The 13,849-nt window shown below is 36.0% G+C and overlaps 1 protein-coding gene across 1 annotated transcript; it reads left to right on the top strand.

Annotated features, from left to right (window-relative positions):
• The first annotated feature begins 1,501 nt into the window (after positions 1 to 1,501).
• LOC106911491 (NACHT, LRR and PYD domains-containing protein 3-like) lies at positions 1,502 to 13,595 on the top strand. The gene is made up of 10 exons (XM_088007476.1): positions 1,502 to 2,686; positions 2,955 to 3,032; positions 4,258 to 4,362; positions 5,429 to 5,530; positions 6,399 to 6,478; positions 7,431 to 9,465; positions 9,827 to 10,003; positions 11,263 to 11,439; positions 12,131 to 12,177; positions 12,591 to 13,595. Exons 1-10 carry the CDS (start codon positions 2,652 to 2,654, stop codon positions 13,112 to 13,114), a joined length of 3,360 nt encoding a protein of 1,119 aa, XP_087863602.1. The 5' UTR covers positions 1,502 to 2,651; the 3' UTR covers positions 13,115 to 13,595.
• The last annotated feature ends 254 nt before the right edge of the window (positions 13,596 to 13,849 follow it).

The raw sequence follows: 13,849 nt of genomic DNA, 5'->3' as shown, positions 1-13,849 counted from the left end.
AACTCTCTCCTCTCTCCTATTTTGGTCAAGAATAAAATTGAGATTTTCAAACAATTTGTTTGACTTTAGCAGTGGAAAAAAGAAAAGAGATTCTTGTCATTGGTTCCAAATCAGGGGCTAAAGCTGGTAGCATTGCTCTGCCAGAACTTGTTTCAAAGTTCTGGAAGCATGTAGAGCATGTAGATTTTCAAGTGCTGATATCCCAATGATGTCTTTAAAAAAAAAAATCTTACTCTAATCCAGCATCTGCATTCCGGATTTTTTTTTTTTTTGGTATTATTATTTTCAAAGCCCTCTTCTGACACATAACATGTACTAAAATTATTTTTTTGTTTTGTTTTTTGTACAACATAATAGGTCACCTTGTTACCTTTGACCTTTTGCCCGTGACGCATGACGCAGTTGCCTCTCTCGCAGTGACATAAGGCGGCTAAAAAAAAAAAAAAAAGACATAAGGCGGCTAACTGGAGCTCAACGTAGCGAACGTTCCAGATTACAGATCAGTTTTTGGTGAATTATATATATACTGCTCAAAAAAAATAAAGGGAACATTTCACTTTAATTTTGTGTGTGGCTCCAAATCCAGGCCTCCATTGGTTAATAAATTTGATTTCCACTGATGATTTTTGTGTGATTTTGTTGTCAGCACATTCAACTTTGTACAGAACAAAGTATTCAATGAGAATATTTCATTCATTCAGATCTAGGATGTGTTATTTGAGTGTTCCCTTTATTTTTTTGAGCAGTGTATATATATGTGGAGTAGACTTGCTACTTGTCAGATGACGGAAAACGTTGTAGTATCGTTTCTGCTTCAGCACGGAGTCGCGGTTTAAGCAGAGAGGTAATGAAATACAACAGACACTGACAGGCCTCTGCGTCTGGTTTACTCTGAAGAACTACTGAGGGGAGGAGACAGCCAGGTGAGGAAAAACTGTTCTTATCTATCGATTCAGTACTTTTATCATACAGACATTAGGCTGTTGTTGTGCTATTAGCTAGCTGCTAGCTACGACTTTGCTAGCAAAGCTAGATAACAAAAAGCTTCTTCCCTGTGTACGAGGTACATCGCCCGTCCAAAACTTATCATCTCCATAATGGATATATGTCCGATCTTCTAATTTCCTTTGCTGCATAATGTACCTTGCATTTATTCTGGCGTTAAGTAAATGTATCTTGAAGGAGAATAGCACTTACACAAAAGTCCAACAAGGATATTAATTTAGAATTAAAAATAACTCACCCTGAATTACCATGATGGATATAATTAATGAAGGGGAAAAAACTCAACCCAGACTTTAAGTTTAGGGTCTGGTTCGCAGAGTATGAAGTTAAATTTGTTTCCCCAATTATTCAATGGGAAAAAATAAACTAACCTCAGTTAAGTAAAATAAAATTGTAATCAAAACTTTTGGAATTGTAATGATTCTTTTTTAAAAACAAATTCTTTTGTTTAAAACACTTTTTTTTTTTAAATGAAATAACTAATTTTTGTCTTGTGAACTTAAGAAGTTATTTGCCAAACACAAACTTTTATTTGCACACATCAGAAATCTTTTGTTGTGATTTTGGCTCCTGCCCATGACTTCATGTGAGAATCACAAGCAAAACTTTGAGTCAAACAAAATCTTGGAATATCAAGAAAAGATTTCTGACATGCACAAATAAGTTTGTTTTGCAAAAAAAAAATCACTTCATGAGACAAATGTGTGATTTAAATGTTTAAAAAAGTTTTAAGCAAAACTCAGTAGGCTTTTCCCATAGTGACATGCATTAACAATTCAATTTTTGCTTTTGTTTTTTTCTTTTTTTCTGCAGTTCCACATTAAAGTTTGCTTTCCTGAATGGACCATCTTCATCTCCACTGCAGCAAACAGGCAGCTCTTTTTTTATAGATTACAGTACACTAAAAGGTTGCATTGTGCCCTTGTTTATATTTTTAATAGTGTAATTCTGTAAAGACAAAATATGTAAATCAGAGCTAAACCACCAGCTCTGATTTACATATCTTGCTAAATTGTGGGTTTGAATATTGCAATGCTTCCCTATAACAAAATAGACCTGCAGAAAGAAATTACTAATAAAATATCTTACATATGCATAGTTGTATGCTCTGTATAGAGATTTACCTTAGCTTTGATTGTATATTTCACAATTTTGTAATTTATCTTTGTTTATTAAACTCTGAAAGCTGTGTGGCTTTGTTAATATTCTGTCCTAGAATGCGGTAAGATGTGCCCCCTTTTTTTTTTGAGCACCTGCCCCTTTAGTGGTCTCTGCACAGCCCTGGTTTTTACATTATTCTCTTCCTTTTAAGTGGCACCAGAATTTTTTTTTTCAAAAATTTTAATTGATAAGTATTTGTTTGTTTTGATAGTTAATTTATAAAAACTGCAAATGTATGTTTTTGAGTTCGAACTGCATGCAAATTCATATTTTACTCTTTGTGTTTGGTGGAGGAATCATATCAAGCTAAGTCAAAAGGACGGCAATCACCACTAACGTGAATTACTGAAGAAAACATGCTGCTGGAGACATGAAGGAACCGCTGGGAGGAAACCAAGAGACAACTGGAAATGACTGGCTTTGCCAGAGGCTTAAACAGGGAGGACGACTAGTTTGGAGAGGAGAGGCAGAAAAGAGACGCCTAAATGTTAGGGAGGCAGATTGGTGGAGACGGAATCAGGTAAGTTTAATCAGCAGAACGCACCGTGACTGAGTATTGACATGAGCTAAAGGAATAAAAGATGTTTTTGCTCAAAAATGAGTATTCACTACCAGGGACACAGAAATAAAATATGAATGGTTTTACTGATAGACAATAAATCCCAGCTTTATGCAGCTTTGAGTTTAATCTTCAATATTAGAGATCTCTTTAAATGATCTTATGTCTTTGAATGTGGAAGAGTGTAATGGATTATTGTGTAATCCTATATTTGTCTCTTTAACCACAGAAAGCAGCTTTTTAAGGACAGAACCGGTATCACTGCTGGACTGATATCAAATCAGGAAACGTCAGACATGGATTCAAAGTAAGAAACAAAAATGAAATATTTGCTTTTACTGGTTTGGAGTCTTTCATGTTACATTGAAACATGAAAGTGAAAAGAATATTTTAAACACTTTCAAATTCTGAGACTGTGAAAATAGAAATATCTGAAGCTTGAACAATAACCAATGAGACAAACTGGAATTTGTAACTAGAATAATGTTGAATGTGTTGAGAAAAATGTCCAATCTAGAAACAGATCTTCATAGTTCTGACAAATTGAATTGGTTTTCTGGCATTTGCATGCACTTAACCTGACACAAATAAGGAAATCTCTGCAGATTAAGGAATAAAATCGGGAGTATTAACTTATATGCATGAATAAAACCTATAATGAATGTCTTTAGATGGTTTAATCTTTAACCCGTAGATGCATACGTGGTTCAAAATGACCTGGTGAATTTTGTTTTCTCTCCATATCTTTTTAACAAAAAATTATTTCATAGTCCAGCTATTCCTCAAAAACAAATCACCTGATTAATGACCTGATTAATCTCCTATATTATTTTATTGGTACATTCTGATCAACTGTGACTGACAGCAATATATATTTTATAGACCACACAGACTGCAAACAATCAACTTACAATTAATGGTTTATTAGATTAAAATGAGTTTGAATCAATTAACCAATAAAACCTTCTTTTAGTGTTGTAAGAAAAAAAACATTTAGTATAGATTCAAAGACGATCATCAGTTATAATGAATGCAAACAGAACATATCTTTGGCTATTAATACAAAGAAGGAAGTGACATCATCTATAAGGTGAGGTCACATGACTACTGAGTTGCTATTTCAGGCAGCATTAGTTATGCATCAGTCAGGAGAGCTCACCTATGACTTCCTCCTTTGAAGGAGGACACAGCTTTGGGAGAAATGAGGTAAATGAAGGTGGTTGTTGAAACAAACGACTTCAAAGGATCTTCATGGCATTCGTTGCATTTGGACTCTTCCACTCTGGCTCTGTTAGTGCTAGACTGGACTCTTACAGGAGCTTCACCAGTTTTAGGGAAGAATTGACGTTGAAATGATGTTTGTTGAATTTTACGAAATTTGAGATTCACAAAACACGGCGATATGCTTGCACAGACGTTTTTAAGTCCAATGAAAAGCATACACAAAGAGTTGCACCTTATTGTGTATAAGAAAACACCTCCTATGACTTATTCATTCATCCATATTATTTATTTATTAATATTATTTGCAGAACGTCTGAGGATCACAGACCAGCTTCACCTACACCAACCAGTATCTCAATGAGGAGTGACTGCTCCAGGGACCTTCATGTTAAATTCAAAGGAGGAGAAACCAGGTAAATGAAAGTGTCCCAGCCGAACTGCTTTAACTGAAAATCAAGAAATTCGATAGGAAGGAAATGCAAACAGAAACAGCTGCAATAATTCTGGTGATATGAACGTGAATTTTTGACTGATACATGCAGTAAAGGCAGCCTTTGAAACGTAGATTCAGCCTTCAAACTTGCCACATGTTGACACAATATTTACCTCCTCAATCTGGCAAAGAACTCTGACTTGAGTTTATTTCCATGTTCTAAAGAAATCCTGTTGTTAATTTTTTTTAATCTGGTCTCACTGTGATACTGAAAAATAAACTCATGTATTTGCACCAGTCTATAATGTCACCCATCTTAACAAATTAATAATTTCATTTGGAAAACGGAAATAAAACAAAAAAACAACAACAAAAAAATAATGCTTCTGTTGCAGGATACCTGCATAGTTAGTTGACTATGCTGTAAAATGGCACTATGTGCCTTGAAAATGCATAATACTGCATCTTTAAAATGATGCTAAAGCCTCATTTGGCTTCATGCATGCATCAAGATCAGCTCCAGCATCATTTTACACTAGAGTCACGAATTTGAGCTCCCTTGATTCTTAGTGAGTATATTTTTTCCTTTTCTTCAGGTGTATATTATTACTTAAGGAAAAATATGGCCTTCACATTATTTGTAAAGACACTGTTAGCAGTCTAGTAGGTGCCTCAATGTCTTGGGACAAAACTCACTGGTGTGTGGAAAAACCTCAAAAAATATTTAAATTCCATCAAAAAAAGAAAGAAAAAAAAAGTAAAAATACAAACAACAAAGAAAAAAACAAGGTTGTTGTCAATTCCTTTTTTTTTTTTTTACAGATTTTATTTTTCCACAAGTATGTTTTTGCTTTTTCTTAAATTGTACAAGATATGTCAAAATAAATGTGGAAAAAAGTTTAAGAACAGCAATAAAGTCTCGTTTGTCTTGTGCAGGTGCTTCGTTACGGTAGAAGAGTCAGAACTGTGATTTCTGGTATTTTCTGCTTTTCTTTGGTGCTCAGAAACTCATTTAGAGATAATTAGTGACAATGTATTATCTGCAGAATGTCTGAGGATGACAGACCAGCTTCACCTACACCAACCAGTATCTCAATGAGAAGTGACCACTCTGGCTTTTATGACATAAACTTCAAAGAAGAAACAAGGTAAACCAAAGTGTTATGGAAAACCGCTGTTGTTTCTGGAAAACGCAGTTGTCATTATTTTGTGATTGTGTTGCATTTGCAGCCTGCCTAATTATCACAGATCAGCTTCTCCTGCTGCCAGCATTGGTTCTGAGAGTAATGATCTCTCACATTACTTAAGGAGGGAAGCAGCAAGGAAAACTGTGACATCATTGTTTATACTCAAAACCCCAGACTGTGAGATATGAGATGGGATAAAAGCTGTAAGTGAAGATGTAAGCACACTTGTAGTATATTAGCCAACAATTAAAGGACTCCAAACTGTCCTTTAAGATATGAATGTTGCACACACTAATAATGCGTTAAAAATATATTATACTATAATATATAGCATTGTGAAGCCTTAAAGTAAGACATTTTGTTTGAGCAAAAGTTTTGTTCAAACAAAATGCACATATGTATTCAGCTTTTCAAAATGCAGAACAGAGAATATTCTGCACATGTTTGTCCTAAGAAGCTTACAGGAAATTGCTTCTGTAAACATCCATCCTGCACTGTAAAGCGAGAACTGCAGAGCTGAACGAGGCAGCTGTGAATGTTTTTGAAGCGTGGCCAACACAGACTGAACGTCTTTGTTCACTTTGTCCACTGCCATTACTTAAACTACAATTCTAAAACAATGTTATTCTTCTTCTTCTCCTTCTGTTTGCTCATTGGCCTGGTGGAAATCCTACCAGAGAAATCCAAGTGAATGGGAGAAAGCCAAGACTGTGCTGTGAAGAGAAATTTGAATGGAGCTGAATTAGCTGTGGCCAGGCAACTTTTCTGTAACAAGCGAGATTTCTTCAATTATTCCTTTCATGTTTTGTTTCTTGTGTTGTCTTTTTAGCCCTCCACAAACTCACAAATCTGTGACATCAGTGTCTGTAACAAAGCCATCTGAGGATGAACTGCTCAGCATTAAAAGAGGTATGGTTTGCAGTCATGTGTGTCTAGCCTCTTTCAGAACGTTGCACCACAAAACTGAAACTGTGCAACCCACAGACCAATTCCACGTTGGAGGCTTAGTATCCATGTACAGATTTTACCCTGGTGTTAAGAAGCAATAAGATTTTCTGTAACGTTTAAGTTCTAGAATGTGCGTATGTGATCCTTTTGTTTGTGAAATATTTGTTACCTTTTTGGGTGCGTCCTATGGCAGCCATCTTGGAACCTACCAAAGAGGAGACCCGCCTCAAACCCACCTCTTTTATAGAAAGGGCTATGTTTGCTGGAATTTGATTGGCTGGGCAGTTAATTAAGAAGGTGGGGACAACAGTATATAAGGAGACTGCTGGCTGAGCCTTGGAAAAAAAAAAGGGAGAAAGCTTGAGAGACTGAAAGCTTGAGAGACTGAAGCAGAGAGATTGAAAGCTAAGAGACTGTTGGGAAAGATGTCATTTTGTCTCGTCCGTGAACTATGCTGTGCTGAAGAATGCCTAATAAACCACCTTTGTCTATGCTACAGCTGAGTTTTCCTTCCACACCACACCTCTCAGTGTAACACCTAGTATATAATAATGTAATTTTTTTTTGTCTGTTAAACATTTTTGTTTGTTGCTGAACTGGGCTGCTCAGTCCAGAGTCCACCTGCTGCATTAGAACTATGAAAACAATATTTTTTATCTATTTATTGTTTTGTTTTAGTTGGTGGTCATTTGAATACCTTGCTATGTCCTGGCATATTGATTCCCGATAATCAGATGGTGGCATGACTTGGTCGTTTTCAATCTCCAATCAATTTGTTTTATTAATTAGTATTCTTGGGAAGGTATTAATTCCAGTAGATGTTCAAACAAGATCATTATTATTTCCCAATACATGTATACTTTACCTTTGTTTGATTGCTCTTTATTATTTGTTTTGTGCCTTTGCATTTCAGATAACGGTCCTAAGCAACAACTCTGTGAGACCTGGAGGAACTGCATCCTTGCTACCTTTGAAAGTGAGCTCACTGATGTGGAATTTGATTCAGAACTCTTTGAGATTACCAAAAACAGGAAATACATGGATAAGATGGTAGAGACCTACAGCGATCTATTCATTACGCCAAAAAGGAACGACAGGACGGTGCTAACACAGGGAATTGCTGGTATCGGAAAAAAGAAATCCAACACACACATCGACTTAATGGTTCCGCTTCGTTTTGCTGAGCTGAATGCAGGGTTAAGAGCTGAAGCGCAAAGCATCGCAGATCTGCTCGATAGTTTTCTCAGTGAAACGAAACGGCCTCAAGTTTCCACCTACGAGGAATGTAAGGTGGCATTCATACTCGATGGTTTGCATGAGTGCAGACAGGTTCAAGGTGCAAAGTTTAAACAAGAGAAAGAAGAAACAACTACCAAGTATTGTGACATCTTCAAACCATCACCGCTTAACACCGACATTAAAACTGTAATAACTATTGGAATGGCTGGCATCGGGAAAACATTTGCATCGATGAAGTACATCCTGGACTGGGCAGAGGGCACGGCCTCGGAAAACATTTTCTTTACTTTTCCACTTCCTTTCCGAGAGCTGAATCTCAGAAAAGAGGAAGAACACAGTTTTGAGGGTCTGATTCATCAGCTCTATCCAGCCATGAAGACCTCCGAAATAACCGACTATGACAAGTACGAGATTCTGATTGTCTTGGACGGCCTCGATGAATGTCGCCTAGATCTGGAATTCAATGAAAGTCATTATTGGACAGATGTTAAAAAGCAAGGTTCTGTGAGTGTTATGCTGTCAAATCTCATCCAGGGAAATCTTCTCCCTAAAGCTCAAATATGGATCACCTCTCGACCTGCAGCATCCAACAACATCCCTGCTGAAAAAATTGACAGAACGACAGAAGTGAGAGGATTCAATGATGAACAAAAAGAAGAGTATTTCCGGAAGAAGTTCAGTGACACGGAACTGGCTGAAAACATCCTGAGACATGTGAAGCAGTCAAGAAGTCTCTTCATCATGTGTCACATTCCTGTTTTCTGCTGGATCACCTCAAAGGTTCTGGAGGACATTGTTCACCGGAATCAAGACGACGGGCTGCCCAAGACGCTGACTGACATCTACACACACTTTGTTTTGCTCCAATGCAGACAAGCTAATGTGAAATATACAGAACAAGACAAATGTGAAAGTTCTGAGTCATATTCCTGCTGGAACACCAGAAATAAAGAAACCGTCCTGGCCTTGGGAAAACTGGCCTTTGAGGCTATAGAGAATGGAGACCTACTCTTTAATGAAGAGAACCTGATAGATTCTGGTATCGACGTCATAAACGCTGCAGTCTTCTCTGGGCTGTTCACTCAGATCAAACGAGAAGATCATGGTTTGTACCAGCAGAAATTGTTCTGCTTTGTCCATCTGACCATCCAGGAGTACCTGGCAGCTCTCTATGTTTTCCACACATTCAGCACCACGGGTATAAATCTGTTCAGCGAATCCACCTCAAGAACCTCATCCATGCCTGCATCAGAGTTCTATAAGAAAGCAGTGGACAAGGCTTTGGAAAGCAAAAACGGCGACTGGGACCTTTTTCTCCGCTTCCTGCTTGGACTCTCTTTGGAAACTAATCAAGTTCTGCTCCAAGAGCTGCTGAAAAAGACTGAAAACTATGAACAAACCTACAAGGAAACAGTCAAGTACATCAAAAAGAAGATTAGGGAGGATGTCAGTGATCCAGAAAAGAATCTCAATCTTTTTCATTGTTTAAATGAACTGAATGACAACTCCCTTGTTCAAGAAATCAAGAAATTCCTCCAGTCAGACACAAGAACCTTTGAAAATTTCACCACCTCTCAGTGGTCAGCTCTGACTTATGTGCTGTTGACATCAGAAGAAAAACTTGATGTCTTTGACCTCAAGAAATACATGAAATCTGAGAAAGTTCTTCTGGGAATGCTGCCAGTGGTCAAAGTCTCCAGAACTGCTTTGTAAGTATTTTACTTTCAAATGTTTTAGCATTCAAAATTAATTGACTCTGACAGCAACATGTTTGAATCTGCTATAAATTTATAGTAAGCTGTTTAAGTTACTAGTGTTTTAGATCAGTGTATCTAAAATACTGATTCTTAAATGGTGGCGGTGGTGTGATGACCTGCATTGTATCAACATGTGATTATTTGAAACATTTAATTGTGATAAAAATGCAAATGAATAAATCTTTAAGATGGGAAATAGTTTTTATAATGTTGTTTACATAAAATATATTAACAGCTGGTAGAATTAACACAAGTTGCAGAAAAAAAACACAATCTGTTCATTAGTTTACTAAAACTTTGTCTATCTTTACAGGTTGAGCTGGTGTGAGCTCTCCGAAATGTCTTGCAGCGGTCTGACATCGTCAGTCCTCAGTTCTGCTTCCTCAAATCTCACAGAACTGGACCTGAGTCATAATGATCTGCTGGATTCAGGAGTACAGCTGCTGGCTGAAGGACTCAGGAGTCTACACTGTAAACTGGAGGTTCTTCAGTAAGTATTATTTCAAATAAAAAAGCTGTTGTTCAGAATCCCACTAAAATTACAGAGTTGTATTTATTCCTTTTTCTGATTGTGAAAGATTCCTTGGATATTCAGATTAAATTTTGGGGTAACACTTTATTTAAAGGGGGTTGAATAAGACTGACATGACACTGTCATAAACACATGTGATGAACATGAATAAGCCTTTATGAATATTTATGACTGTTGTCATAAAGCGTCATTCGGTAAATTATGACACTTTTAATACAAAGTTGACATTATTCAAAATGTCCTTATGACAACTTGACATTAACCAAGAAATCATTACTGATATAAATTTGTTATAAAGTATTACTGATTGCACTTTAAAAATTAGGTAACTTTATGTTATTAAAGGTAAAGTTTAAACAGTAATTATTTCTTAGTTAATGTCAAGTTGTCATAACAAAGACATTTTGAATAATGTCAACTTTGTATTAAAAGTGTCATAATTTACCAAATGAAGCTTTATGACAATAGTCATAAATATTCATGAAGGCTTATTCATGTTCATGACATGTTTATGACAGTGTCATGTCAGTCTTATTCACCCCCCCTCAAATAAAGTGTTACCAATTTTGCTAGTAATGATTGTTGTTTTGGATTGTAATTCCACACAATTTAAGTGATAAAATTATTCAGTGTGTAGGTAAAAATGCATCCAGGTTTCAGTCAGAATCAAGGAAAAGCATAGTTTTCTAGGATCCATCAGTCCATGCCCACTGTAAGGGTTATGAAACATCCTTATGTAATAAAATATGCAAGGAACCCTTTTGTAATATTTGACAGAATGATAAAATATAATTTAGTTTCAATTCAAACATGTTGATTAAATCTAAATCTTTAATCCAGGACATTCTGTACACACTTTTTGTCAAGTGACTTTGAGAAAAACAAACAAACAAACAAACAAAAAAAAAACTGGACAAAAAGAAAAACCGTCTGATTCAAAACACAAGAGAAGTTGTCCTGAGATACATAGTAATAATGCAAAAATAAATAAAAATATTGAGTTAAACTTGTGTGGCAGAGCATTAATTTCTTCTTCCAGAATTACAATATTGTGTCAGTTGTGCATCACTGATATGATTCATGCACAATTGACACAACAATCAAGTCTAGCAAAATTGTATATGTAAATTTCTGCTTTTGGATGTACAGTTGGGGTTTTCAGGTTGCTTCCTCTAACAATCTCTAAATATCTTTCATATCTATTTTTGTCTGTTCAGGTTACAGGGATGTCAGGTGACTGAGAAAGGCTGTGATTTTCTTGCTTCAGCTCTTAAATCTAATAAAGTCTCCAAGTTAAGAGAGCTTGATCTGAGTTACAATCACTGTGGAGATTATGGGATGAGCGTCTTCAACACCATCGCTGAAGATCCGACTCGGAAGCTGGAGGCAGTGTGGCAAGTTAAAATCTTATGTCTGTTTTTCCAATGCGACTGAACTTTTAGTGTTAGTTTTATGCAGACTATGTAAAAAGCATAAAACAGGTGGCCTGAATATGCTTCGTAGAACATCTCAATATTCATATTTAATGAGAGTCTCACTCACTTTAAAGCTGGGGTATGTAACTTACAATGAAATGTTTCTAAGATTTTTGTTAAAACTGCCAGCATGTCGTGACAGTAAAACATTAGTGAGATAATCTGTGAAAAGATTTCACAGATTATCTCACAGTAGTAGCTCTGGGAGGAGCTATTCTTGTAGATGTGGATTTCTATCGCCTGCAAAAATGCACCAGTCAGTGGAAAACTTCCACCTTTCGTCATCTGTCGCAGCCCATTTGTTGGGCCAATTAGTATATGGTCATGATAAGCAACCTTATGAATTGTTCTGATTATCATGGCATGGAGCATCAAAATTTTCAACAGCTGAAATATGTAATGTAAGCAAGGTGAGTGTAAATATACATAAAAGATACAGGTAACTTCTATACAGTTACCTGTATAGCTGTAACTGTATAGAAGTTACAAGTATTCAAACTTCGGTGTTTGAAAACACGTCAAACACCAAAAATCCTTTTAGACATAAAAAGTGTGATTTTATTCAACATGTTTCTTTTCTTTTTATTTTATTTTTATTTTTTTTTTACAGTTTTGACTATAATGGACCACATAGGTTAAAACCTGGGATGATGAAATGTAAGTCTATTCTCTGAAAGTTTCTAATCCAGTTTAAAAGTCCAAAATTAATCAAGACAGTTCTTAGACCCAAGACATCGCTTCAAACCCTTTTAGTTTTTAGACGTAACAAACTCTAACCCTGCTGTTACTGACGCATGTAAAGCAAGATTAATTGCAAGAACAAAGTCTAAGCAGCAGCCTAGCAGCTCTCAGATATCCTGTTGATATAATAAACTTGTAAGAGAATTAGATGGAAGTAAGAAATGCAAGGAGAGCTTCACTTTCAGTCCAGCAAACTGACAACTACAGCTTTTTTTTTTTAACAAACCTTCATATGCTTTCCAACAATCTTCCTGACTTATCCTGATCTTATTTGATGTTTTGTTCACTTCTCTCTTTAATGACAGATATTTTTTTTAATTTTTTGTCAGATGCTGCAGATCTAAAACTTGATGAAAGAACAGCAGGCAGACGACTTCTTCTGTCTGAAAACAACAAAGAAGCAAAAACTATACTCAATACTAGCAACAGGGTTTCACAACCAGAGAATGAGGGCAGATTTAAGAGGACCCAGGTACTTTGTGAGGAGAGTCTAAAATGCACCTGCTACTGGGAAGTGGAATGGACAGGCAAGGTTGGCATTGCAGTGGCGTATAAAACTGTGGGTAGAGAACGGGACAGTTCTGGTGGTCTGGGCTGCAATGACTGGTCCTGGAGTTTGCTATGCTCCAAGACTGAATGCATTGCCTTACATGGGACGGATCGACTCAATGTTAGGATTACACCGTGTCAAAAAATAGGAGTATTGCTTGACTGGAAGGTTGGTACACTGAGTTATTTTAATGTGTCATCTGGAGGGCCGAGTCTGATTCACACCTTCTATGCAAAATTCACAAAGGAGCTCTTTGCAGGTTTCTGGTTTCAGAAAGGCTCTGTAACTTTGTGTGAAATATAATTTTTTTTTAAATAAATGCAAACATTTTAGTTTTAGCTCTCGTTTTAGTAGCTTATGTCTGTGTATGCTGTATTATTTTACATTAAGAGCACATGTTTTCTGTGTTGTGTTTTTGCTTTATGTTGCTTTACTATGTAAAGAAATAATTTGGGAGATTTGTTAAAACTTACTAATGATAAAGAAGGAGATAATTTCAAACACACAACTAGCACCAATATAAAATGCATAGTAAGAAAAACAATCTAAATAAAGATAAGAAAGATGCAGTATTATGTTTTTGTACTTAGGAAACTGAATAGATTTAAGTCTAGCATCAAATCTAAGTAAAAATAGATTGGATTAAACAAAAATAATACTCTGAGAAGTAATGAAGCTAAAAACTGGATAAGCTAGTAAAAGTAAAACTACAACATGCAGGATCCAGTGTAAGAAAAAAACTGAAGTGATAATGAGTGCAATAAAAAATGTGAATTGCACAACATACCTGTGTGTGTGGCCTTTCGAATTGAAAGGAGGATGACATTTTTTTTTGTCTTGTGAATGTCGTTTGTCTAAATATCTGCAGTGAAGTGTTTCTACTATAAAACTACATGTACCTTGTAAAATCCAGACATAAAATAAAGTGATGTGTGTCTTAATTAGCCACTGAACCAATAGCTTACAAACATTTCACTGATTTATCTAAAACTTATGAGGCAGTCATGTATATAATTCACACCAAATCTATTGTCAACC

Source organism: Poecilia mexicana, unplaced genomic scaffold, assembly GCF_051168715.1.
Source record: "Poecilia mexicana isolate PSO_F unplaced genomic scaffold, ASM5116871v1 scaffold_7, whole genome shotgun sequence".
Taxonomy (NCBI): domain Eukaryota; kingdom Metazoa; phylum Chordata; class Actinopteri; order Cyprinodontiformes; family Poeciliidae; genus Poecilia; species Poecilia mexicana.
The sequence above is the reverse complement of the archived record's forward strand: the minus strand, read 5'-3'. Positions and strand labels throughout refer to the sequence as shown.

Excerpts from the sequence above, each read along its gene's own strand:
- LOC106911491 (XM_088007476.1), top strand. The coding sequence starts at position 2,652 with ATGTTAGGGAGGCAGATTGGTGGAGACGGAATCAG. Across the intron at positions 9,466-9,826 it reads AAAGTCTCCAGAACTGCTTT|GTTGAGCTGGTGTGAGCTCT; the intron begins GTAAGTATTTTA and ends CTATCTTTACAG. Across the intron at positions 10,004-11,262 it reads TGTAAACTGGAGGTTCTTCA|GTTACAGGGATGTCAGGTGA; the intron begins GTAAGTATTATT and ends TTGTCTGTTCAG.